Source organism: Prionailurus viverrinus, chromosome E1 (genome assembly GCF_022837055.1).
Source record: "Prionailurus viverrinus isolate Anna chromosome E1, UM_Priviv_1.0, whole genome shotgun sequence".
In the NCBI taxonomy this organism is placed as follows: domain Eukaryota; kingdom Metazoa; phylum Chordata; class Mammalia; order Carnivora; family Felidae; genus Prionailurus; species Prionailurus viverrinus.
The window spans coordinates 46,715,308-46,741,980 of record NC_062574.1 but is presented as its reverse complement, the minus strand read 5'-3'; the positions used below and the strand labels follow the sequence as shown (position 1 = coordinate 46,741,980).

The window sequence follows — 26,673 nt, the reverse complement described above, 5'->3', positions numbered from 1 at the left end:
AAGCCAATTCCTTGAACTAAACATCTCTCAGTATATTTCATCCTGGTATGTTTCTCTGAATCAATATAACATATAATGCTTTGGTAAAAGTATGATAAGGGTCAACATTGGCTGAGAGTTGGGGAAGCAAACACTCGTACTTAACACCATTGGTGGGAACATACGTTGGGGCATTTGGAAGAGCAACTGACAATATCTACTGAAGTTACGAATACAAATTCCTTTGTCTCAACAGTTCTATGGCTTTAGTGCACAAGTTCACCAAGATATGTGTACAAGGATGTTCATCGCAGCATTTGTAAGCGCAAATAATCCAGCAATTGGGACTGCTTAAATAAACTGTAGGGGCGCCTGGGTGGCTCAGTCAGTTGAGCGTCCGACTTCGGCTCAGGTCATGATCTCAAAGTCTGTGAGTTCGAGCCCCGCGTCGGGCTCTGTGCTGACGGCTTGGAGCCTGGAGCCTGCTTCAGATTCTGTGTCTCCCTATCTCTCTGCTCCTCCCCTGCTCACACTCCCTCTCTCTCTCAAAAATAAATAAAGATTAAAAAAAACCCCGAACTGTAGAATATCCATATAGTGCAATACTGCGAAGCTGATAAAAGAATGAGGTAGGGGTGCCTGGCTGGCTGGCTCTGTTGGTAAAGCATGGGACTCTTGATCTCAGGGTCGTTGAGTTCAAGCCCCACATTGAGTGTAGAGATTGCTTAAAAAGAAAAGAAAAAAAGAATGAGGTAGATCTCTATGTGCTGTTTGGGAAAAATGATATTATGGAGTAAAAATAGGAGCAGCAAGATATGCTTGTGTGCTGACTTATGTTGACTTCACCTAGATACACAATGGAATTATATGGGTGTGTATGCTTCTCTACAGGGAGGCAGCAGAGACCGACAGTGGCTACCTTTGAGGTTCTGGGGTGGTGGGGTGGGGAATGGGGGTGGGGAAAAGGCTTACTTTTCGCTTTATCTCTACCTTATTTAATTATTTTATTTAATGTTTATTTCTTTATTTTTGAGAGAGAGAGAGAGAGCATGCGCAAGCTGGAGAGGGGCAGAGAGAGAGAGGGACACAGAGAATCCGAAGCAGGCTCCAGGCTCTGAGCCGTCAGCACAAGCCCGGCGCGGGGCTCGAACTCACAGACCGCGAGATCATGACCTGAGCCGAAGTCGGACGCTCAACCGACCGAGCCACCCAGGCACCCCTAATTACCTTTTAAAGAAAAGTGTTAACAGGGAGTATTTCAGAGTGGGCATTATCAGTCATGTTTTCTTTTTGTACTTTTCTGTATTAAAAATCCCTAGTAAGTGTAATAAAGTGGTTGACGAAGTAAATTCATACACGAGTGATCCTTTACTTAACGTGGAATAAATTGCTTTTCCACAGAAAAGAGTAAAACATTCGTTCTGGATATATATATATATATATATATATATATATTTCATGTCCAGTGCAGAACCCAGTGTGGGGCTTGAACTCACAACCCTGAGATCAAGACCTGAGCTGAGATCAAGAGTCTGACGCTTAACTAACTGAGCCACCAGGGCACCCCCACGTACATGTATTTACCAACAGTTGTCTTTGCATGGGGGGATCAGGAGTGATTTAAAATGCATTCTTCGTGTTCATTTATATTCCATTCTCCTTCTGTAATGAACACACACTCCTTTGTAATTCGGAAATATGTCCGTGTGTGTTGGGAGGCATACTGTGCTGGGTAACTCACGTAAAAGCAAATAGGAACACTGATGTCTAGCCTAACTGTTGCCGAACAGATGCTTGATTTCATTTTTTCCAAACGAATCTAGCCGCTACGCAATGCTTAAAGAAACGTCAAGTTTCTGAATGGCAGCATTTCACTTTGTGGATTTCAGCGAGTATTACCTTGGATACCCGAGGGGCACGTGGTAAGGCAGCCCTTGCTCTGTCCTGAAAATTCGTGGGGCTCCTTCACCTCGTACTTGCAGAGGGTTAACCGCCTCTCTGGAGCCCTATGTTTTTCTCAAAAAGAATCTTTGCCTCTGCCTGAGTGCCTGGATAAGAACTTGGTGGAGACTTTGCTTCCCATTCCATAGACTGCAGAAAAAGGGCATTTGATCTGGAAACTGGGAAGGTCAGTGTTACCAGTGACTTGCTTTGTTAGATTAAGTTCCAGTTCCTGATAATACATCCTTTCATTCTGGGGGAACCTATTTTAAATTTTTTTTTTTCAACGTTTATTTGTTTTTGGGACAGAGAGAGACAGAGCATGAACGGGGGAGGGGCAGAGAGAGAGGGAGACACAGAATCGGAAACAGGCTCCAGGCTCTGAGCCATCAGCCCAGAGCCCGATGTGGGGCTCGAACTCCCGGACCGCGAGATTGTGACCTGGCTGAAGTCGGACGCTTAACCGACTGCGCCACCCAGGTGCCCCGGGGGGAACCTATTTTAGAAAAAACCATGGAGCGGATACCCTGCTGACAACCAGCTCAAGGATGTGCTGTCTTATTAACTCTTGGTTGTCAGGTTCTCTCTTCATTGTGAGCACTGAACAGGACCAGGGGGCAGCTGGCTTCTCTCAACCCATCCAGCAGGAGGCAGGATGGCATTCTTTACGAGCCAGACCCAGGGTTGAATCCTGGCTTTGCCAATTACTAGCGTGTGAACTTGGACAAGTTACTTGCTCTCTGAGCTTAGATCTCTTTATTTGAAAAATGAGAGTAACGTCGCCTTTCCTCTGTATTTGTAGTGAGGACCTGATGTGATAACTGTATAAAATATGGAGCATAGCACGTAGTGGGTAGAAAAGATGAGGTGTGGTTGGGTCCCAGGTGAACTGAAAGAGTTCAGAACAGTGGTTGAGAACAATTATGGTTGATGACAGTCCACAGTTCCTTAGCAGACCTTACAGGGCCAGGGTAAGAATGACGGCGTGCTGAAAACGGTTCATTTGTTTCTTCGTTTTCCAACAATTATTTATTGAGCATCTATTATGTGCCAAATGTGCTTTTAGCCACTGGGGATACTGCTCTCAGGGATCTTCTAATCCAGAGTGGGAGAGACCCAACAAGACCGGTTCTTTCAGTCCAGGACCTCCTCCACCAGTGAATAGTTTGGGTTCTGAAAATACCGCAGTTTGCGAGTCCACAGTGACTGAGAGAAATAGCTTGAGCAAATCTCTGTTCCTTATAACCCGGAGAACCCAACAAAGGCATCAACATACACGCGTGTCACATCCACACGCATCCACATGCATCCATGTGTTCACGCCAATTACCATGACACACACAGTATGTACACATCTATAACACACACGTGTGCACACGCAGCACAAACAGCACAATACATGTATGTATATATAGCTCCCACACATGCCTACGTATAAACACGGATGCACCACACATATGTTTATCCATGCATGCACACACACCCACGCATCCACAAGCACCTGTATTCATGCACGTGCATGTGTGCATTCACACGCACACACAGACTCACACACACACACAGGTACTTTTAGGGCAAGGGAGCCTCAGATGATCTACCCAATCCTTTCTTTCATAGATGGGAACGTGGAAGCCCACGGAAGGAACTGACTCATGCAGAAGTCAATGGCCAAGCTGGGACTAGGGCCATCCTTTGAGGATGCAGGGTCCCCAGAACAGTCTGACTTTCCTGGAGTCCCCAGAGACATTTGTTTAGAGGAGCAGTCTTGCCACCACTCAGAGACACTCAAAGATAATTCTCTGTTCTTAAATTTTTTTTTAAATTTTTTTTCCAACGTTTTTATTTATTTTTGGGACAGAGAGAGACAGAGCATGAATGAGGGAAGGGCAGAGAGAGAGGGAGACACAGAATTGGAAACAGGCTCCAGGCTCTGAGCCATCAGCCCAGAGCCTGACGAGGGGCTCGAACTCACGGACCGCGAGATCGTGACCTGGCTGAAGTCGGACGCTTAACCGACTGCGCCACCCAGGCGCCCCTTAAATTTTTTTTTAATGTTTATTTAATTTTGAAGGGGAGAGAGACGGAGCGTGAGTGGGGGGAGGGGCAGAGAGAGAGGGAGACCCAGAACCCAAAGCAGGCTCCAGGCTCTGAGGTGTCAGCACAGAGCCCGATGCGGGACTCTAACCCACAAACCGCGAGATCATGACCTGAGCCGAAGTCGGCTGCTCAACCGACTGAGCCACCCAGGTGCTCCTTTGTTCTTGATGCAAAAGGGAATCCTTGGGGCGCCTGGGTGGCGCAGTCGGTTAAGCGGCCGACTTCAGCCAGGTCACGATCTCGCGGTCCGTGAGTTCGAGCCCCGCGTCGGGCTCTGGGCTGATGGCTCAGAGCCTGGAGCCAGTTTCCGATTCTGTGTCTCCCTCTCTCTCTGCCCCTCCCCCGTTCATGCTCTGTCTCTCTCTGTCCCAAAAATAAATAAACGTTGAAAAAAAAAATTAAAAAAAAAAAAAAGGGAATCCTTCTTGGGTAAGCTGGGCCCAGGAGCCAGGGCCAGGCCGCAGGCAGAATTTGGAGGACCTCAGATGCTGGTCGCTCCTTACCGAATATGCCCAAGAAAGGAAAGGTTACCCACAACTCTCCAAACATCTGCCTCCCTGTTTTCCAGGACTGGCCCAAGTTGCTTAATTCCTCAGTCATTTCCCCTGCAAGACGAATAGTGTCTGTGTTTGCAGAGGCCAATGTCTCTCAGCATAACCGTACAGTGCCCTGGGCAGAGGACGGGCTTGTCGAGCAGTGGGGACAGAGGGCTGACCCGAGCCCTCACTCGGGATTGTTGATCTTAGTTTGGAGATATGTAAAGTGAAAGGCTGTCTCTGGCCACATCCTGGAAAAGCTCGGCTTATCAGCTGGAGTATTTTTCTACGCAAACAAGCCTCCTGCGTACCTGCTCCTTCCTGATCAGGGTGAGAGGGGCTTACGTCCCTCCTTGGGACTCCCTCGCTTCTCAAGATGTCACAGGGTATGCGTGACACAGAGCAAAAGTGGCTCCGGGAGCAGGGGTACGAGAAAGGGCCCTATGGGTTCCTAGCATCTGGGCTCCACCCCAGGGCCTGCTGGGATCCTGATGGGGAGGATGGGGGACGGACATAAAACTGTCAGGAAGAAGGAGTAAGGCAGGCAAAGCTGGTGTTGCTCTTCTTCCTACTTCCACAGGTCGTTATTGTAAGGTGGGGGGTGTGGAGCGAGGGGGTAATAGCCATGAGCAATGAGCCATTTTCTTCAGGAAGGAGTCCCTGGTAGAACTGACAAGTGTCTGGAGGGGTCAGGCTGGTATCAATATCCACAAGCTCTCACTTGGTGGTCTGGGGCACAGCAGAGAGTTTCCAGTATGTTCTGAGGACAGAGGCCCCTCTTGCCCATCGGACCGCGAGTTCCCTGCTCACATCCCCCTACTCTTTGAACCCTTTTCTTTGAAGTCTGGGGTTTGATACCCTCCACCCCCTCATTCCAATCTCTGGTCTAGAATTTCTCCTCTGGCTTTTGGGCTTTGGCCCAACCTCCCCCACAGCTGAGCTCCTGGGCTCCCAAGGCTGCATCTGAAATTCCATGTTTCTGGCATTGTATCCCTCAGCCTTGGCTCTCCCAGGCCTCCGGGATGGAGCTGCGTTCCCTCCACCCAGTCTTCTCGCCAGAGGAGAAGCATTGGGTAAGAACCAGCCCGACCCGTGGGGTCCAGGTCTGCAAATTTCCGCAAGGCTTAGAAGGAGTGGCTGAGTCCTCTTTTTAGAGACCCCATCATGGTTGCAGACAGGAAGGTATTTCTCAAAAGCTTGCTTATGATCACTGTGACTTGTTTCATTGCTCGTTGCCTTGAGATCTCACCCGTTCTACCTCCTTCTGCTTTTTGCTTATTCACTGGTGGGAAGTGGCCAAAGGAGGAAGTGCAAGACGGAGAGAAAGCAGAAGGGTTGGAAGATGCGGGAGCTGAGTCGGAGCTGACTGGCTCCACCAAGGGGGGCCCGGGCAAAGACAAGATGCACGGGTTCCTGTTCTTCCTTTTCCTTTTCCAGCTTGCAGGTGAGTGGGGCCCGGGTCTGTGCCAGAGAAGAGCTTCTGGGGCAGGAAGAAGGGGGCCCAGCAAGGGGTCCCGCTGAGAAGCAGGCTCCATTCTAAGGAGATTCTCCAAGTAGTGAGTCTGTGTGTGTCATCTACTCTATTCCTCTCCCGGGGTTTTGGTGCCCACTGTTGCCAGTGTGGAAATGTCAATGGTGCCTTCATAAAGGAGGCACAAGGCAGAAAAGGCATAATTCCTGACCACCTGGGGGCTGATAATTCCAGATGCACAGACTGATGGGCCCCTCTGGTCCCAGAGAAGCAGAGGGGCCCTGGTGGCTCAGGAGAGCCGGCGAACGCTTGCTCCTGGACTCTCACCTTTGAGAATGTGTTATGGGGGAGGAAAGAAGGGAGAGTGGAGGGGGCTTTGGAGGAAGGAAAGCGGGGCATTGGCCAGACAGGGAGGGAGAGGTGGTTCTAGGCATTTCGGGTAGAAGGAAACAGCAGAAGTTACTGAGGGGCTGAGTCGGAGGGCGGAAGGAAACTGTAAATTGATGGATAACATTTTGATTAAAAATTAAGGGTGGGGGCACCTGGGTGGCTCAGTCGGTTAAGTGTCCAACTTCGGCTCAGGTCATGACCTCATGGTTTGTGAGTTCCAGCCCCACATCGGGGGGTCTGTGCTGACAGCTCGGAGCCTGGAGCCGGCTTCGGATTCTGTGTTTCCCTCTCTCTCTGCCCCGCCCCCGCTCAAGCGCTGTCTCTCCTTCTCAAAAATAAGTAAACACTAAAAAAAAAAAAAAGAAAAGAAAATGATGGGGGTTTTCTTGACATGGAAATGCTGTGGCCAGAGGGCTCGGTGTTGGGCCTCTCTCTCGGGAACCCCTGCCTCTCCTCTCTTGGCTTAAATACCACCTCTACCCTGATGACGCCCAATTTTGTATTGCTAGCATACATCACCCTGGACCCCAGAATCTTTTAATCAACTGCCCATTCCACATCTTCACTAAGATGTTGACATTTCAAATGTGACCTGAGCATATTTTCCCCCCTCGAATTCCTTTCTCTCCCATCTTTATGTTTGGCAAATTCCATCTTTTCTAGGTGCTGGGGCGAAACCCGGGGTTCACACATCTCTTCTGTCCTATCCTATAATGATCCTTGGCAAATGAAGCCAGATCCTGTCTTTCCTCTGGTCGAGACCCTCCAATGACCTTCCATCCTACTCAGAGTAAAAATACAGAGACCTTCCAGAAGCTACACGGTGCAGCCCCTGGTTCTCTCACCTCCCCACCTCCCCAATCTCTGTTTCTACTCTGCTCCCTCGGCTCAACCCACTGCAGCTGCACCGGCCTCTTAGATGTTCTTTGAATGTGCTAGGTACACTGCTGCCTCAGGGCCTTTGCACTTGCGGTTCTCTCTGCCCAGAATGCTCTTCCTCAGATAGCCTCAGGCTCCAGTCCCTCGCACCCCGCATGTCTTTGATTCTCACTGAAGCCTTCATTAATAACAAACCTCATTAAAATTGCAATTCCCTTGCATTATCTTTCTCCACTGTTTGACTCTTCCTTCCCCCACCTTGAGAAAACAAACTTCAGGAAGGCAGAGATTTTTGGGCCTGAAACCATACCATCTACAGATCAGAAAAATAGTAACTATTAGTTGGGCGGCTGAATGTATCCCATGGAGGGGGCAAATATGATTGCCGTACCCCACCCTCCATATTTCTTTTTCATAGAACTGAACATTCGAGACTCTTCACATTAATTGGAGAGCACATACATTGCTCATGAGAATGTAAAATGGTGCAGCTACTTTGGAAAACAATGTGACAGTCCTCAAAATGTTAAACATGTGGTTGCCACATGACCCAGCAATTCCATCCCGGGTGTATACAAATGCGAATGTTCATGGCAACATTATTCATAATCGTTAAAAGCTGGAAACGGGGGCGCCTGGGTGGCGCAGTCGGTTAAGCGTCCGACTTCAGCCAGGTCACGATCTCGCGGTCCGGGAGTTCGAGCCCCGCGTCAGGCTCTGGGCTGATGGCTCAGAGCCTGGAGCCTGTTTCCGATTCTGTGTCTCCCTCTCTCTCTGCCCCTCCCCCGTTCATGCTCTGTCTCTCTCTGTCCCAGAAATAAATAAACATTGAAAAAAAAATTAAAAAAAAATAAATAAAAGCTGGAAACGACCTAAATGTATACCAACTGATGGATGAATAAATAAAACGTGTCATACCCGTACAATGGAACATTATTCGGCCATAAAAACAAATGAATACTGATACACGCTATAACACAGATGAACCTTGAAAACATCAGGCTAAGTGAAAGAATCCAGATGCAAAAGGCCATATATTATCTGATTCCATTCCTACGGAATTTCCAAAATACCTAAATTCATAGAGACAGAAAGGAGATTAGTGGCTGCCAGGGGCTGGGGTGGGGGGGCGGCGGGGAGGAAGGGAGTGTGTGTGGTAAGAGTAATAGGTTTCTTTCTGGGGTGATAAAAATGCCCTGGAATTACATGTGGCAATGGTAGCACAGCTCTGTGAATGCCCCAAGAACCGCTGAGTGGTACCCTTGAAAAGAGTGAATTGTATGGGAGGTGAACCGCCTGTCGAGGAGCAGAGGGAAGAATCGGGAGCAGTAGATCTCTCGAGGAAAATCTCCGGGTAGCCTGAGGCATTGTGTGCATCTGAGGCTCTAACGGGTGCTCGCGGCAAGCGGAGGGCCCTTTGTGATTTGTGATTCCTTTTCATGGCCGAATTTGATCATCCGTTCCATCAGTCGGAGAAATGAAAATGATGCCTCCAAGAAGCGGTGTGTGCTCAGCGGAGAGCCGAGCTAGGTGACCCGACGTAGAGAGACTCGGAGAGGGGGGAGGTGGCGCCGTAGATGGGCTGCAAGGAGCCTCTGCGAAAAGACGGCTGAGCAGACGCCTGGGGGACGAGAAGGATCCGGGGGCAGCTTTTCAGGCACAAGGAACAGCAAGCCTGAAGTCTGTGATAGGGACTTGAGTCTGGCCTGGGCAGGTCTGAGGAGCAGACGGGTCATGTGGCTTGGTCATGTGCTTCACAACAGCGCCGTGGGGCAGATTGGGAGGCTATCATTCTGTCTGGCAGAAGAATCGTGGGGGAGGAACGTGACGCGTCCAGGACCACATGGCTGGTAAAGGCAGAGCTGGGGGTGGGTCGTAGGAATGGAGAAGGCCCACGTTGGATGCGCCCTTAGGAGGCAAATCAGCAGGGCAGCGAATGTGCATAAAAGACTACTTCTTTCTCTCCCCGACATCTGGAAACAGGGGAGGTTGGTGAGCAGATGTGAGAGTAGGGCTGGTGCGCGTGTGCACGCACGTGCACGCGCTTGGGTGCGCGTGACCAAGGCAGAGTGGGAACAGCGGTTGGAAGCCAGCAGGCACAGCTGGGTGCCAAGCAGCCACCTGGTGGGCGCTGTGAAGCTCTGTCCCCCTTCACCAGCCTCTCCCACGGAACTTGCCATAACAAGCTACCGTTTTACCCCTCACCACTTCCCATTTCTGAAGAGTTTATTGTTGGGGCGCCCGGGGTGGCTCAGTGGGTTAGGCATCCGACTTCCCCTCGGGTCATGATCTTGCGGTTCATGAGCCCGCATCTGGCTCTGCCCTGACAGGGAGGAGCCTGCTTGGGATTTTCTGTTTCCCTCTCTCTGCCCCTCCCCTGCTCTCTCTCTCTCTCTCAAAAAAAAAAAAAAAAAAAATCATTAAAAAAAAATAAAGAGTTTATTGTTTTAAAGGCATACAAGAAACAACTACGAAGCAGGGTATCCCATTGGACTTTGCAGACTACTTTCTATGAGAAAGGAAGGGATTTTTAATTACCCTATATCTTCAGAGAAAAGTTAGCCCTTTTGTCCAACTTCAGCCTCGCCATGAGTGGTGGCAGACAGTGGACAAGACTCAGGTGTGCGGGGCCGAGAGTGGAGACTGGCTGATGTCCTGTGCTGTGTGGGCGTAGGGGTCCAGTCCTGTCACTCACTGATGGTGAAGCTGTCGCTTCCCTCTGGGGCCCAGCTTCTTCCTCATCTGGGACTACTCCCCATCAGCTAGTCTGTGAGTAACCATGTCTGCTGAGGATGCTGCTCCGTGGGCCTCAGGGGTGCCTTCTGCGTCGGGAGGCTTCAGACAGCAGGGTGGGAGCTCTGCCTAGGTTGGTGGGGAGGGGGCACCGGGACAGACGGTTCTAAGAAGCGAGTGGAACAGACAGTTCAAGGGTCAGGTCCAACACCAGTGCTCAGGTGAGATAGGCTAATGCCACCTTATTAGTTTCCTAAGGCTGCCAGATAAATTACCGCAAACTTAGTGACTTAAAACAACACAGATTTATAGTGTTAGAGTCTGGAAGTCAGAGTCTAAAAAGGTCAACGGGGCTGCATTCTTTCGGGTGGCTTTGGGAGGGAATCAGATTCCTTGACTTCTCCAGAGGCTGCCGTGTCTTTGGTGTGTGGCCCCACATCAGTCTTCAATGTCCCTTCTCCTCTGGCCCTGACCCTCCTGCTTCCCTCTGATAGGGAGCTTTTTTTAAAAAAAATTTTTAATGTTTAGTTACTTTTGAGAGGGGGGGGGGGCGCATGAGTGGGGGAGGGGAAGAGAGAGAGAGAGACAGAGACAGAGAGACAGGGAATCTGCAGCGGGCTCCAGGCTCCGAGCTGTCAGCATAGAGCCTGACGCAGGCTCGAGCCCACAAACTGCGAGATCATGACCTGAGCCGGAGTTGGACGCTTAACTGACTGAGCCACCCAGGCGCCCCCTCTGATACAGATCTTTGTGATGATTTGGGCCCACCCAGATACTCCAGTATAATCTCTCCATCACAAGATCCTTTATTTAATCACATCTACAAAGTCCCCTTTTGTCACGTGAGATTGAACATATTTTACAGGCTCTGGAGATGAGGATGTAGACATCCTTCCGGAGCCATTATTCTGCTTACCATGCCATGAAACAGCCCTGTCCAGGCATTATTTTTTTCCCAATCATTTTGAAAGTAATAAATGCTCATTGTGGATACTTAGGGAAGTACAGAAAAAAAAGAAGAATTAGGAAAAATTAAAAAACCTATATCCCTGATCTTAATGCCCAAGACAACCCAATGCTAATTTTTAAAAAATATTTATTTTTTGAGAGAGAGACAGAGGGCAAGCAGGGGAGGGGCAGAGAGAGAGGGAGACACAGAATGCAAAGCAGGTTCCAGGCTCTGAGCTGTCAGCACAGAGCTCGATGTGGGGCTTGAACCCATGAACCGCGAGATCTGTGTTGAAGCTGGACGCTTAACCTACTGAGCCACCCAGGCTCTCCAATCCAATGTTAATTTAACATTTTAACTTATTTCCTTTCAATCTTTTTTTTCTGTGCATATTTAAAAAGTTAGTTGAGATTATACTGTATATGAGATTTAAAAATCCATTTTAATTTCGTAGGAGGATTTTCCACACAGTTAACAGTATTTCTAAGCAAATTATCAGTGTCTGCATTACATTTTATTGAATATTTATTTTCCCAGTTGGTGGATGTTAACCATGTTTCCTTTATTTTTGCTATTTAAATAATTACGTAATGAATCTTGGTGCATAAATTTAAAAAATTTTTTTGATAAAATATTTTTAAGTTTATTTATTTTGAGAGAGAGACAGAGAGAGCGAGTGAGGGAGGGGCAGAGAGACAGGGAGAGAGAACATTCCAAGCAGGTTCTGCACTGTCAGCACAGAGCCTGACATGGGGCTCCAACTCACAAACCTCGAGTTCACGATCTAGGCTGAAACCAAGAGTCGGACACCTAACTGACTGAACCACCCATGTGCCCCCCAAATTTTTAAATTTAATTTTACAGAGAGAGCAAGCAAGCAGAAAAGATGGGAAGAGGGAGAGAGAGAGAGAATCTTAAGTACACTCCAAGCCCAATGTGAGGCTCAAGCCCATGACCCTGGGATCATGACCTGAGCTGAAATCAAGAGTTGAAGAAATCAAGAGTTGGATGCTCCACTGACTGAGCCACCCAGGCATCCCTTGGCACATATATTTTTGTTAGCTTCTCTGTCAAATCCTAGACATATAATCACTGGAGCAAAGGGCATGATTATTTTGCTACATAATTGCCATATTATTTTCTGTAATGGTTGAACTGGTGACATACCTCCCAGCAGCTTCTCTGAGTGTCTGAATAGTCATTCCACATCACCCATGTCAGCAACATAGTAGTCACAAAAGCTTGGTTGATTTTTTTTTTTAATTTTTTTTTCAACGTTTATTTATTTTTGGGACAGAGAGAGACAGAGCATGAACGGGGGAGGGGCAGAGAGAGAGGGAGACACAGAATCGGAAACAGGCTCCAGGCTCTGAGCCATCAGCCCAGAGCCTGACGCGGGGCTCGAACTCACGGACCGCGAGATCGTGACCTGGCTGAAGTCGGACGCTTAACCGACTGACTGTGCCACCCAGGCGCCCCAAAAACTTGGTTGATTTTATATATGAAAATGACATCACTTTAAAATGTTTTCATTTGCAAAAAAAAAAAAGTTTTCATTTGCTAGATATTTTAATTGAACATTTCCAATTTTACTGTCCATTTGAATTTCCTCTTTGTGACTTGCCTTTTCTTGCCCCTTATCAATTTTTTTTTATAATGTTTACTTATTTTTGAGACAGAAAGAGAGGGACAGAGGATCCAGAGCGGGCTCTGTGTTTACAGCAGATAGCCTGATGTGGAGTTCGAACTCACAATCCTGGGATCATGACCCAAGTCGAAATCAAGAGTTGGATGCTCAACTGGCTGAGCCACCCAAGCACTCCTATATATTCTTTTAAAAAAATGACTTAATCCTTTTCTACATTATTTGTTTCAAATATTTCTTGCAGTGTGTTCTTTGCCTCCATTCAGTCTGTTTTCTGGTATGTCCAAGTGTTACATTTTTTAATATGTGGTCAAATTTACTGACTCCTCTGTGATGAAAATTTAATTTTTTAATTTAGAAAGTGCCCCCTTTAATTCAGACATTTTCCCTTTTTTTAAAACATGTATTTATTTTTGAGAGTCATAGCACCAGCGGGGTAGGGGCAGAGAGAGGAGACACAGGATCTGAAGCAGGCTCCAGGCTCTGAGCCATCAGCACAGAGCCCGACGCTTGGTTCAAACCCCCGGACCGGGAGATCATGGCCTGACCTGAAGTTGGATGTTTCACTGACTGAGCCACCCAGGCTCCCCTTTTCATTCAGAGATTTTATAAAGACTTCTAATTTCCTCTAGTTTAAGAAGTGATTTGCTATTTTGTGTTGACCTTCTTAGTCTCCCTATCTTTACCTACTTGGAGCATGTGGAGAGGTGAAAGGGTCCAGCAACACTTGTGCAAAACTGTCCCTGTCCCCACTTTTTTTTTTTAAATCTCCTATGGTATATTATACTCCAGAGTGTTGAAAACCTATCTCTAGGCAAATACCAATAGTACATCAATGTTCACAGCAGCATTATTCATAATAGCCCAAAAGGGAAAACAACCCAAGTGTCATCAATTGATGAAGAGATAAACACTGTGTGGCCTATCCCTACCATGGAATGAAGTGCCTGCATAGGCTATACCATGGACGAGCCTTAAAAACATTACACTAAGTGAAAGAAGCCAGACACAAAAGGCCATACATTGTATGACTACATTTATACGAAATGTGGACTTCAGAGTAGAGAAGTCTATAGACGGAACATAGACTAGTTCTACCAAAGGAGCAAATACCAGGTACAGCGTTTCTTCTGAGGTGATGAAAACGTTCTGGAATTAGAGGTGATGGTTGCAAAGCTCTGTGAATATCCCCAAAACACCAGAGTAGATGATTTACAATTAAGAGTAAAGGGTGCCTGGGTGGCTCAGTTGGTTAAGATCTGACTTTGGCTCAGGTCACGATTTCACAGTTTGTGAGATTGAGCCCCACGTCGGGTGAGCACGAGCCCAGCTTTGGGTAAGCCCTGCCTCTTTCTCTCTCTCTCTCTCTCTCTCTCTCTCTCTCCCCCTTCACTCAAAAAAAATTAAGAGTAAAATTCATGATATGTGAATTATATCTCCATTTTTATTTTTAAAAAATTTTTAATGTGTATTTATTTTTGAGAGACAGAGACAGAGTGTGAGTGGAGAGGGGCAGAGAGAGAGGGAGACACAGAATCTGAAGCAGGCTCCAGGCTCTGAACTGTCAGCACAGAGCCTGACACAGGGCTTGGACTCGTGAGCTGTGAAATTGTGACCTGAGCCAAAATTAAGAGTCGGATGCTTAACTGACTGAGCCACTCAGGCGCCCCAAGCCAGTGTTTTAAAATGGAGAGGTTCCATATAAAATCCAGATTCCTGGTTACTCTAGAAAAATTAAAAGGTCTGAAACCACAGAGCCCACATCTTGCATGAGGAGAGTGGGCCAAAATGTACTGGGGTCTTGCTTTCGTTCAGTCATTTGCTCTCCAGATGACTTTGGCCACGGGAAGGGGGTGGGGTGGACTATAGGAAGCTGTCATTGCTCAGTGTTGACATTTTTGATTCTGTGAGATCTGTAGTTGTGCTCTTAGGTGATTTCTATGATGGATTTGACCCAGTGGAGTTTTGAAGGACAAAGATCTGTGTTGTGGAAGGTCTATTCCTTCTTTGACTGTTATTCAACTCATGAGGTACTTGGGTTTATTGGAATCATTTGTGATGCAGGAGGCTGTGGCTTTTCCTCAGGAGGTGAGATGGGGCGGTGACAGGCACATGGATTTGTGTTTTCCAGGCTCATCTGATATCTCGGGTCCAGAAGCGGTCAGAGGCCTGGTGGGGGGCTCACTGACGGTGCAGTGTCACTATGTACAAACGTGGAAAAACAGCAAAAAGTGGTGGTGTCGAGGAGCCAACTGGGGAAACTGCCGTATCCTTGTTAAAACTGATGGGTCAGAGCAGGAGGTACAGACAAAAAATGTGTCCATCAAGGACAATCAGAAAAACCTCATTTTCACTGTGACCATGAAGAAGCTCAAGCAAACTGATGCAAATATTTACTGGTGTGGGATTGAGAGATATGGAATTGACCTTGGGGTCCAAGTCAAAGTGACCGTCCACCCAGGTAAGAGTATGTGTAAGTGTGGCTGTGTGCCTTCAGGGCCCACTCTGTCCTGGGCTCTAAGGTTCCTCTCCAGTGACTTCAGTGTCACTCAGAGTGAACTGTCACACAGGGTGGTTGAGTCCTGAGCTCTCTGAGAACCCGACTGACCCCTTGGGGTTGAGAGGGACAGGGCTTCTCTTAGATGCTCTCTTGGCTCCCAGCTTCTCCTCCAGGATGGGATTGAGCTTGTCTGGGCATGTGTTTCTCTGCACGGCTCCGTGCCTGAGTCTATTGCTAACAGAGATCAAGGTGATGGTCCCAGTTTCAGCCCATAGGGCAAAGGGACCTCCTTCCAGGGGACCCAGAGACCCCAATTCCTGCCAATGCTTCCCTGGACTTCTGGTACCCTGAGTCCCTGCTCTTTCTGGAGTTTAGGGCCAGGACTTCATAGCGGCTATTCCCCTGCTCTGTTCCGTGCCACTCTCAGGGGAAGGGCCCCAGCATAGTCGTGGTGGTGTAGTTGATTCCTGAGGTTCAGAATGGCCTCCACAGTGAAAAAGCTGTTTAATTCTGCTCCTGTCCTTTTTGAATAAATAAGATTGGGAAAGGCATTGGCAAAGGCCTTGTCATAGGCAGTGTGAATGTTTAAAGTCTAGCTGAATTCCAGCTGCCTTTGTCCTGAGGTAACACTAGGCCCCCTCTAATCCTTCCAGGGCTTGCTCAACATCCTCCCTGGACCTGTACCCAGTCCTGCCTGCCTCTGAGGCTGAGTATCCTAAGGGTCAGGGAGAAAAGAGCGGTCTAGGCTATAGGCCCTTCCCTTCCCACGGCCCAGCTCCAGGCTCCCCCTGGGCTCAGAGCCATGTGCAGGGCTGTAGGCAGGTTAGCAGGCTGAATAGTGTATAATCTGGTCTATGCCTAGCACCAACTACAGTGTCAACCACCAGCTCAAATGCCACCATGTCCACAACGCCAGCAGAGACCAAAGGCCCCCCGACTATGACCAGCCACCACTACAATGGCAGGTAAGCCAGTTCCGGTGTGCTGTTTCCTGTGGTCTGCTTGGTTTGAACTCCTCCAATGGGGGGGTGCCCTTTGCAGTCCTAGGGTTCCCCTAATTACCGTTATGGCAAGAACAGTGGTATTGATGATTTGTCCCATCTCAGGAGCACCTGACAGCTCACAGAGGGCTTTCTTGTCCATTGTCTCTTAATTCTTTGACCCTACTCACGAGGAGGAGTAGGCAGATACACATGTTCCCATTGTATAGAGGAAGAAACAGTCTCTCTCATGCTTCTTAGTAGCCTGCCTGGCCAGTGCAGCCAAAGTGGCTTTCTAGAAGTTGAGAGGCCTCTTTCCAATTCCTCCTATGCCCTCTTGACTCTGTTTCTAGATAGGCTGATCTCCTTTTGCCTGGCCTTCCTGTAGAATCCGAATGGGAGGTCTCCAATCTGTCTACTCTCGCCTGGAATCCCTTCTTTTTCTCTCTCCCATTTGCCTTCTGTTTCAAAAGTTTCTTTCTACTAACCTTCTTTTAATAAGCAATAGCTAACAGGGCGCCTGAGTGGTTAAGCGTCTGATTCTTGGTTTCTGTTCAGGTCATGATCCCGTAGTTCATGAGATCAAGCCCTGCATTGGGCTCTGAGCTGACAGCATGGGGTCGGCTTGGGATTCTCTCTCCCTCCCTCCCTCTCTCTCTCCCCGCCCCACTCATGTAGAATGAATTCATTCTACAAATTCTGTGACTAGTGACAAATAAGAGATAGTCTTTGTATGAGTTTGCTCAGGATGCCATGACAAAGCACCATATCTTGGGCCACTGAAACAATAGACATTTATTTTCCCACTGTTCTGGAGGCCAGAAGGATGAGATCAAGGTGTCTCAGGGTTGGCCTCTTCTTGGGGCTCAAAGGGAGAAGCGGTCCCATGCCAATCTCCCAGCTTCTGGTGTTTGCCAGCCATCTGGGGGGCTCCTTGGCTTGTGGGAGCATTAACCCAATTTCTGCCTCTGTTGTCACAGGGCCTTCCTGTGCATACCTGTGTGTGGCTAGATTTCCCTTTTGTAAGGACACCAGCCATTGGATGAGGGCCCATCCTAATCCAGTATGACCTCATTTAGACTTGATTACATCTGCAAAGATCTTATTTCCAAATAGGTCACCTTCACAGGTTGGGAATGAACATGAATTGTGGGGGTGGGGGACAGTATTTGATCCAGTACAGCAGCACAAGCATGGAAGCAGGGAGACCTTTCCAGAGCTCATTGCCATATAGTTTCCATTAGGTGTCTGGACCCACCAAAACCCTGTGGAACCCTCCTCTCCATAATTTTTTTTTTTTATTTTTTTTACCATCTCTGAGGGTACTCAGGAGTGGGATTCCCAGGCTGGAAATCACAGGCCTCCAGGTCAAAAGGTGTTGGCCTTCCTGGCTTCCAGGCAGCTGGGACAAGGCCCAGAAGCAGGAGGCAGGCCAGGGTGCATGGTGTCTTTCTGTTGTTTCCAGTGCTGACTCCATTAACCTCAGCATCCTGCTTCCCCTCATCTTTGCCGTGTTGCTGCTTCTCCTGGTGGCGGCCTCACTCTTGGCTTTGAGAATGATGAAGCAGCAGAAGAAAGGTGATCAGATTCAGCCGCTGGTGCTCAGCTGGGGCTGGGCGGGGGGGCGGGGTGGGGGGGGGAGCCGATGGCTGGTTCTGCCTCCACGTTCTCAGGGTAAATGCACCCCTCCCCTCTCAGAACCCACAAGGACCCGAGGTCTCCTGGGGCGCTCTCCAGTCCCCCCACATCTGCCACAGCCTGGGGACTCTTGTAGTCAAGGGCGAGGGGCGGGGGGCACTTCTTTTCTCCTAGATGTATGTCTGGGGCCTAAGTTCTAAGTTTCTCTGCTCCTGAGTATCTAGGCTTTTGAAACTAAGAACCAGGAGAAAAGAACCTGTTTCTTTGTTGCCTCTAATGGGGGTGGGGCGGGGGTGGGGGTGGGGGGAGAATCAGGGGTAGAGGCCAAGGGGCAGAGAGAAATAGGAACCACCAGCACTGAAAGCTGGTCCATAAGGTTCTGACCTAGCTCCTGCACCCCACTCAGAGGGCAGCCTGCATGGGGCACCCGTGTACCAAGCACAGCCAAGCAACTGGAAATGCAAGGAACGGATGGGCTCAGCTGCCCAGCAGCCTCTGGCCCACTCGAAGACTAACTGGAATTGGGTGGATCACAGGAGATGAGACAGACCTAAATCAAAGGCCATGGAGCTGGGGAGGGAGGGGTTCGGCACCCCGGGGTAGCTGGGAAGGCCGGCATGACTTTGAGTTGACTCCCGAATAATGGATGATGGTGGAGACCCGGGGGCATCTCGGGCAGGACTTCCGGCAGAAGTTATATGTGCCTGCAACTGCCCAGCAGGAAACTTAACCACACGGGCACCAAGGGCTGGCAGGGCCACCAGATCAGCTGATGACAGTTCCTCGATGTGGGGAAGATTGGCGAGGTCTCCTTATTTCTCAGGTGGAGAAGGGGCAGCTTGGAGAGGTAGTGACCAATGTCACAGAGTGTGTCATCTGAGGAGTCAGAATCGGAACCAGGTCTCACGTCTCTGAGTCTGGAGCTGAATCCACCTCTTATCTTCCAGATTTCTCTTCCCCAGACCTGGGGGCCCTGTGAGTCTGGAGACGGGCTTTCTGATTTTGATTGTTTTTGTCTTTTAGCTGCTGGGCCATCCCCAGAGCAGGTAAGAGAGCTTCTGAGGTCAGATCAGAGACACCAGATCGCGCCTTCCTCTCTTTCCTCATTGTCCCCGGAGCGCTGTTGTCCAAACCTATCAGACAAACCGTGTCCTTGTGCTCACGGCCCAGCTGCAGAACCTGGGAGGATGGGATGCTGGAAACAGACAGAGGGGGGAGGGCGGGAAGGGGGTAGGCATGGGGGCTGCAGAGGAAGCTGGGAGAGGGGGGCCTAGGGGAGCTTGGCCCTGTAACCCTCTATGGAAGACGACCCACTTCCTCTCCCAGGTGATGCAGCCGCTGGAGGGGGACCTCTGCTATGCAAACCTGACCCTACAGCCAACCGGAACCTCCCACGGCTCCTCCCAGAAGAAGGCCTGCACAAAGCCCTCCTCCTCTGCCCTGGAAAACCAGCAGGAAGTGGATTATGTCACCATGGTGTGTACCTGGGGCTGCTGTGGGCCTTGGAGCCAGATAGGCTTTCTCCTGCCCATGTGGGCACAGAGGAAGAGGGGTGGGTGCTGGGCAAAGCCACAGCCATTGAAAGACTTGCCTCTGTAGCTCCCCTCCACACCTCCCTCCTCCCCAGACTTTTGGCCTTTGGACGTGTCTCTACAGCAGTCCTTGGCACCGGAGGATGCAGAGTCCCATCAGACATGGCCCTCATGCTGGTTGGGTCAGATTCCCTGTGAAGGGTGCTGCCCTTGTTCAGAGTCGAGGGAAGGTCTTCTGCTGTGGTTGGAGCTCAGGGAGCTGGCAGAGGGAAGGCGACAGGAGCTGGAGGGTCTGGGAGGAGCCTTCAGAAGCCCTGAAGGCTCTGTTTCCCCACCTCATCCAAGGCCTCCTCCGTGCATGGGCGTAACCTCCTGCCTGCCTCTCTGACCCCTTGGGCATCTTTATTACAGGCCCCCTTTCCGAAGGAGAACATTTCCTATGCGGCTCTGTCTTGGGAGCTTTTGGATCAGGAGCCAACCTATAGCAACACAGACGTCCTCGTCACCCACGTTCCCAGAAGGAACCCTGAGGAGTCCATGGAATATAGTACCATCAGGAAGCCTTAGCCTAAGCTCCAGGCCCCCCTCTCCAACCCCACACAAGGCCTGTGAACATGTTCCTGTTTCGTCTGCTTTTTGTCCCCAGTCACTTCATGGGGACCAAATGGTGACTGAAGCCTTGGTCTGGTCCAGCTAGCGTCACTTCCAGTTCCATCTGGGTTCGGGGCCTGGTCTCAAGGGGCTTTCGAGAGGTAGACGGGAGTCTCTCTACATCCTTTTTCCTCTCACATGGCTTGGGAGGGGCTTAGGGATAGGCTCTGGAGCTGCCAAGGGAGTAATAAAGATAATGATAATAGTAATAATTAACCTTTATTTATTGCCTACCATGTATGGTGGGCTGAATAATGGCCCCCAAAGTTATCTGTGTCCCCATCCCCAGAACCTGGGAACATGGCAAAGGAGCTATGTGGCTGTGTGAAATTGAGGATTTTGAGATAGGGAGAGTATTCTGGATTATCCGGGTAGGCCCTAAATATAATCACAAGGCTCTTTGTAAGAGGGAGGCAAGAAGGTCACAAGAAGAGAAGGTGGCAGATGACAGAAGCAGAGGTTGGAGAGATGTGGCCAGCAGCCTCTAGGAGCCAGAAAGGGCAAGCAGTGGATTCTCCCTTGGAGCCTCTAGAAGGAACCAGCCTGCCAACACCCTGACTTTATAGTCCAGTGAAACAGACTTTGTATTTCTGGCCTTCAGAATTGTAGGAGGATAAATTGGCATTGTGTTAACGGAGCCAGTAAATGTGCGGTAATTTGTCACGGCAGCAACAGGAAATCCACATGCTATGTGGCGCCTTCCCTAAATGCTTTACCCGCAGTAACTAGTTTTTGAGTCCCCACAACAACCCTATGAGGGCTCCTTTGTTATGGCCCCCATTTTACTGATGAGGAATCAAGGTTCAGGGAGGTTCAGTGACTTACCAAGTTTTATCGTTAGCAAGTGGATAAGTCGAAATTTGAACTTGGGCACTTCGGCTCCAGAGTCTGGAGTCGGGGCCACTATCCTGCACTGTGTCTAAGGAGGAGGGTGTGTGCGTGAGCCACTCACACAGGGACAGTTAGCGAGTATTTACAGGTGTCGGACTTCCAGTCTCTAATTAGAGTCCTGGCACCCCTCCCTCCAGACTATGTCCTGAATCCCAGCATGGCTCGTTGTCTCTGTGGTTACCAGCCCAGTCCAAGCAACCATCCAGTCCCCTGCCTGTCGTCCTTCTTTCCTTCTCAGCCCCAGAGTCCATTCTCCTCCCAGCAGTCAGAGTGATCTTTTAATTTTATTTATTTATTTTAAAATAGTGGTTGAGCTCATTTATTTAAAAAAAAAATTTTAATGCTTATTTATTAAACTTTTTTTGATGTTTATTTATTTTTGAGAGACAGAGAAAGAGCACAAGCAGGGGAAGGGCAGAGAGGGAGGGAGACACGAAATCCAAAGCAGGCTCCAGGCTCTGGGCAGTCAGCACAGAGCCCAATGCGGGCTTGAACCCACGAATCAAGAGATTATGACCTGAGCCAAAGTCGATGTCTCACTGACTGAGCCACCCAGGCACTCCAGTGCTTATTTATTTTTGAGAGAGAGTGTGAGCTGGGGAGGGGGAGAGAGAGAGGGAAACAGAGGATCTGAATCAGACTCTGCACTGTCAGTACAGAGCCCGATGTGGGGCTCAAACTCATGAACCATGAGATCATGACCTGAACCAAAGTTGAATGCTTAACTGACTGAGCCAGCCAGGTGCCCCAGAGGGATCTTTTTAAAGCACAGATGTGGTCACTCACTGCTTATTACCTTCTGGTGGCTTCTTCTGCAGCCCAGGAGGTCCCTGTCTGCCTCTATGACCCCAGCTCCAGCCACTGTCCTTCTGACATGATGAAGCTTGCTGTTTTCTCAGGGCATTGACAATTGCTGTGTATCTTCTTTCTGGAATGTTCTTCCCACAGATGTGTGACTAGTTAGCTTCTTCTTTTTTTTAATGTTTATTTATGTTGAGAGAGAGAGAGAGAAAGAGCACACTCGTGTGGGGCCGGGGGGTGGGGGGGAGAGGGGTAAAGAGAGAGAGATGGAGAGAGAGAGAATCCCAACCAGGCTCTGTGTTGGGTCTTGATCCCACAAGCCACGAGATCATGACCTGAACCAAAATCAAGAGTTGGACGCTTAACTGAGTGAGCCACCAAGGCACCCCAGACTAGTTAGCTTCTTTGTACCATCACATCTTAGCTCACATTGTCCCCTCCCAGAGCAGCCTTCTCTGACCACCCTAATGGCAGTAGTCCTGCCACCACCCTTAATATCTCCCCATTGCCCTGTTTTACCTCCTTCATAGTGGGTACTGCTTTATGAAATTCATTATTGGCACATGGGTTTATTGTTTCTCCCTCTCAGCTAGGCTCTAGGCTGCCTGAAGGTGAGGGTTTTGTCTCATTTACTGCTGTATCCCCTGTGCATAGCAGGTCTCCTACATGGCGGGTTCTTGAATGTTTTTATGTTGCCTTGAACGAATAAATAATGTGATGGTCCAGATGTGGGAACACAGGGCAAGCTTTCAGGAGCAGGGACGCAACTATCTGTCATTCTAGGAAGGGCCACCTGGGCAGCCCAAGGAATTTCAGGATCAAACTCCCAGAATCATGAAGTGGAGAGATTTCTTTCATCCTCCTGAAGCCAGGGGAACGAGGATTCCCTATGATTCCTCCTGACTGCAGGACAAAGGTCTATTACTTCACTTAGGTCTCTTTTGGTGGAGGCTGGGATGAAGCATCAGGGAGAGGAGTCACAGCTTGGGAAGAAATGATGAGCTACGCCTGGGGTTACAGGCAGTTGCCCCCACAGGTACAGGGGCCATAGAAGTGTTTAGGGGCCACTATTAATGACCTGGGGTTGCCTGACTTCCCACAACCACAGACACCCCAGGCGGTGTGGGGGGAGGTAGACTTGGTAGATGCCCATCCCAGCATGTGTGGCTCTCTGCTCCTGTTCCCACTTCCTGAAAGATGATTGATTCCTTAGAACTTCAAGAGCTGTACCATCCTGGGGATATTTGCAGAGCCTGGACAAACTTAAATATTACTGGACTGGTCATTGAAGCTTGTTGGGTTAGTGAGACTGTTTTTGACCCAGCCTACTTTAATTAATTAATTAATTAATTAATTCAGAGACAGTGCAAGTGGGGGAGGGGCAGAGAGAGAGAGGGAGACACAGAATCCAAAGCAGGCTCTAGGCTCTGAGTTGTCAGCACAGAGCCCGACGTGGGTCTTGAACTCATGAACTGCGAGATCATGACCTGAGGCAAAGTTGGACACTTAACCCACTAAGCCACCCAGGTGCCTCTGACCCAGCCAATATTGAGATTTACAGAGCAGGAAGTGCCTACAGAGGGATTTTTAAGTGGAAGAGCTCAAAGCAGAGCAAAACCAGAGTGAGTCGAAGTATAAGAATAACAGAGAGCCTTGGGCCAGTGCATTTTAGCGATTGTGCATAATGTGGCTTTATTGCTGAGTTTTTAGGCAGTCAGCACCTCACAGAACTTATAAGTACATGGTTATTCTGGATAGTGAGGCACCCATCTTTTCTGGTAATCTATCACAGACACCAATTAGTGTGCTGACACTTCTGACACAAATCTAGAAATCCAGGGAAGTTTAGAATTCAGCTCAGTTTGATTTGGTTGAAGGAATCTGGTTGCTTCTGCCTTCATCTTGATGGTAGATATGGGCTGGAGATGGAAAGTTCTGGCAGCCTAGCTGAACTGAGGAAAGGTAAATCCACTTAGAAAGACAGATCCACTCTGATCACTTTTAATTGCCTTATTCAAGCTTCTGAAAAGGTGTCTGTCGGATATATTGCTGGAGATAATGTTTTAATCTGAAATTCCAGCCATCTGGGTTGGTGGCTGTCTGAAAAGGGACCTTCTCGTGTCCTGAGAGATGGGGTTGGCTAGCTCATGACATCTGGGAAAGCTGTCCTGTCCAATCTACATTCTGCAGCTGACTGGTGGTCCTCATGGGAAACATTCGGGTTCTTGGGGTTTGGGTCATGAATGCAGGGATCTGCCCTGCCTGCAGCCCAATTTGTTCAAGCTTGAGCTGACGTTTAGAGAGTGCTTGGGGGAAGTACTTGGGGTGGTGGGGGGGGGAGGGGAAGCAAACACATGTAAGAGGTTTGAAAGGAAACCGTTTCATAATGTTTATAGATTGGTATCCTGGTATTGTCTCAGCCATATCCGGCTGCTCCTTAAAGAATTTGTTAAGGCAGATTTTGGGTGTTGGACTAGCGCCTTTACTGCAAGAGCGAGGAAGTTCAGATATAGTTCCTCTGGTTTGAGTGAGAGTGACATTTGCCATTTTTGCTGTATGGTTTCCAGGAAAGCACATTCTGTTAAGACAGATTCCAAGATATTTAACCACTCAGCTTTGACTGAGTGCCTAATTATTTATAGCATGTTCTAAAGTTGCTGGGGTTTCCCTCTTTTGGTTTTTGAATTATTAATGTTTAAAGATTCCACAAATTATAGGGTTTGGACAACCTCCTTTTGAGAACTGTATGCATATTACTGGCTTTCAGGAGACGCAGCCTTTTTAAGAGTCGATTGAGAGAGAAAAATATACGGGGCTGGTAACTTTCAAAATACATGATTGGGGGAGGGTGCCTGGGGGGCTCTGTTGATTAAGCGTTCTCTGTTGATTAAGCGTTCGACTTCTGCTCGGGTCATAATCTCATGGTTCGTGGGTTCGAGTCCCGCATCAGGCTTTGTGCTGACAGCTCAGAGCCTGGAGCCTGCTTTGGATTCTGTGTCTCCCTCTCTCTCTGCCCCTCCCCTGCTTGTGCTCTGTCTCTCTCTCTCAAAAATAAATAAACATTAAAAAAAAACCCAAACCCCAAAATACATGATTAGGGTAAGTGTTGGATTGAAGTGATGCTGAAGCTTACCTTTGCATGACACCTTGAAAGTAGAGTTCATAGCCACTTAGCCTTGGAAAGGCCAGACTGCTGGAATAAGTTGATATCATGCACCAATAATTTTTTTTTTTAGATTGGGAGGGACTATTATTGTGGTCAGCCTTTTATTTTACCAAGTAGGTACAGTCTTTTCCAATGTAAATGGAATTGGTAATTGATTGGATTGTTGAAACTGTTGGTTAAGTGAGGGAATTGTGAAGAAATATATGCTTCCTTTAAGGGACTTCTTTTCTACTCAAGATATCTAAATGTGTAGTAATTTACTAGTGTTCTGATGTAGACCTAAGCCTTTTCTTTGTTTACTTGTGGGTCTCTTGAAAGAAGGGTTCATTGCTGTTTCTGCACAATGTGTTTCTGCCTACATTGTAGTGTCCTGGAGCCCTTGTTCCAGTTTCTCAGACATGGAGCAAGACATTGTAGACACTTATGAAGCAATCGGATTGTGAAACCTTTCTTTGTTTTTATGTTTTTCCTCCTATTTTATAATTCTCTCACTCATTCTGAATTTGGTGGCATTTTTTTTGAATGACATGCTTTTATTGAGTCTTTCCAAAGCATTCAATCTGTTTTTTTTTTTTTTTAGAAATAGCTGGGGTTTTTTTGTTTTGTTTTTTTGCTCACACTCATTTCACTGGTCAATATCTTTTCTGTTTACACTTATAGTTGATTAGTTTATACATGGATTAATTAGCTGGCATAATTATAACCAATGTGTATGATTGACCATGAGATTGAAGGGTTTTGGCTAATCTAATCTACGGCTAACCTAATCTTTGGTTAAGAGAGGGTTTGGTGAAGAAAGTTTCTACTAAATTGTTATGATCCTAATTTCATAAAAGAATGGACATTTGAGCACCCCCAAGCCAGAATAGTAGGAAGGTTTCCCAAGAAAGGACAATTGATAGCTTTCTGCCAATACGATGTGTGTAATTGCCTACAAATTGACTGATACTTTGTCCAGGATGGTGCTCACATGTGGGCTAAGGGCTGGCAGACACTGATCTTATTCACATTGGACATGTTCTCTGGACATGAACTCTCTCTGCTGCATTCCAGGGGTTGTGGCCTAGCGTTCCCCCCAAACCCCTAGTAATCCTACTCATCTGGATGCTGACTAAGGTTGTTGTTTATGAGGGCCCCATGGCCCTCCATCAGTTGGGAAGAGGGCCCCTTGACTCAGTCCAATTCCGCCTACTCAGCACAACCCCTTTCCCAAAGCAGCCCACTGTGAACCACAAACTCACATGGCCCTGTCTTGAGGGCATGTGGTTCTTGCAACAAGAAAGGGTGACTGATGCTCACCTGCTGAAGGAATCACTGAGGACAAGTTCAGAATTAAGGAGGAGGTTAAGACTTTGTTCCTAAAGGTCACTAATAGAGAAGAGACATTCTAAACCATTGTGTCATAGAATATCTACTTCAGTAGAGAGGAGGTGTTTACTACAGGTTCCAGAATAAAAATTCCATCCTGGGGGGTTTCTCCCACATCCCTCTCCATCACCTTCCTGTCTTCTGTGATACAAAGCCAGATGTCCTCAATTCTGTTTTTTACTAGCTTATTGCTTCATTTTAAGTTATAAAGTATTTGATGAGTCTATATAATGTGTGTATGTGTTATAAAGGATAATGAAACAAACACCCATGTACCCGCCCTCCCCCCCTACTGAAGAAATGGTCGCTCATTATTTGGCTTCTTTTTTTCCTTCCAAGGAGGGAAGCAAACATACCTTACCTTAGTCCTAAGCATTAGGTAGCTTAGGGGTCCCACACAGCCCTTGACCCACTCTCATTGCCTTATGTTAATTAGCAAGGTGGTCAGGTGAGTTGGTCTGCATTATGTAGTATTCTGTACTAAACTGACAAATTGATGCCAGTCTTCTTATTTTAACATTATTTT

At 48.2% G+C, this 26,673-nt stretch overlaps 1 protein-coding gene across 2 annotated transcripts; it reads left to right on the top strand.

Annotated features, from left to right (window-relative positions):
- Positions 1 to 5,838: 5,838 nt before the first annotated feature.
- On the top strand, positions 5,839 to 20,130 carry LOC125152051 (CMRF35-like molecule 1). Of its 2 annotated transcripts, XM_047833746.1 has the most exons (7): positions 5,843 to 5,997; positions 14,752 to 15,081; positions 15,983 to 16,085; positions 17,566 to 17,678; positions 18,762 to 18,784; positions 19,065 to 19,214; positions 19,682 to 20,130. In XM_047833746.1, exons 1-7 carry the CDS (start codon positions 5,955 to 5,957, stop codon positions 19,835 to 19,837), a joined length of 918 nt encoding a protein of 305 aa, XP_047689702.1. In that variant the 5' UTR covers positions 5,843 to 5,954; the 3' UTR covers positions 19,838 to 20,130. The 2 variants fall into 2 exon arrangements, with proteins under 2 accessions (XP_047689703.1, XP_047689702.1); XM_047833747.1 differs by lacking the exon at positions 18,762 to 18,784 and having other exon boundaries at positions 5,839 to 5,997.
- The last annotated feature ends 6,543 nt before the right edge of the window (positions 20,131 to 26,673 follow it).

What these genes read in the sequence shown, in the direction of transcription:
- LOC125152051 (XM_047833746.1), top strand. Translation starts at nt 5,955, where the DNA reads ATGCACGGGTTCCTGTTCTTCCTTTTCCTTTTCCAGCTTGCAG. An exon ending in AGCCACCACTACAATGGCAG is followed by an intron (nt 16,086 to 17,565) that starts GTAAGCCAGTTC and finishes TGTTGTTTCCAG; the next exon opens with TGCTGACTCCATTAACCTCA. An exon ending in AAGTGGATTATGTCACCATG is followed by an intron (nt 19,215 to 19,681) that starts GTGTGTACCTGG and finishes TCTTTATTACAG; the next exon opens with GCCCCCTTTCCGAAGGAGAA.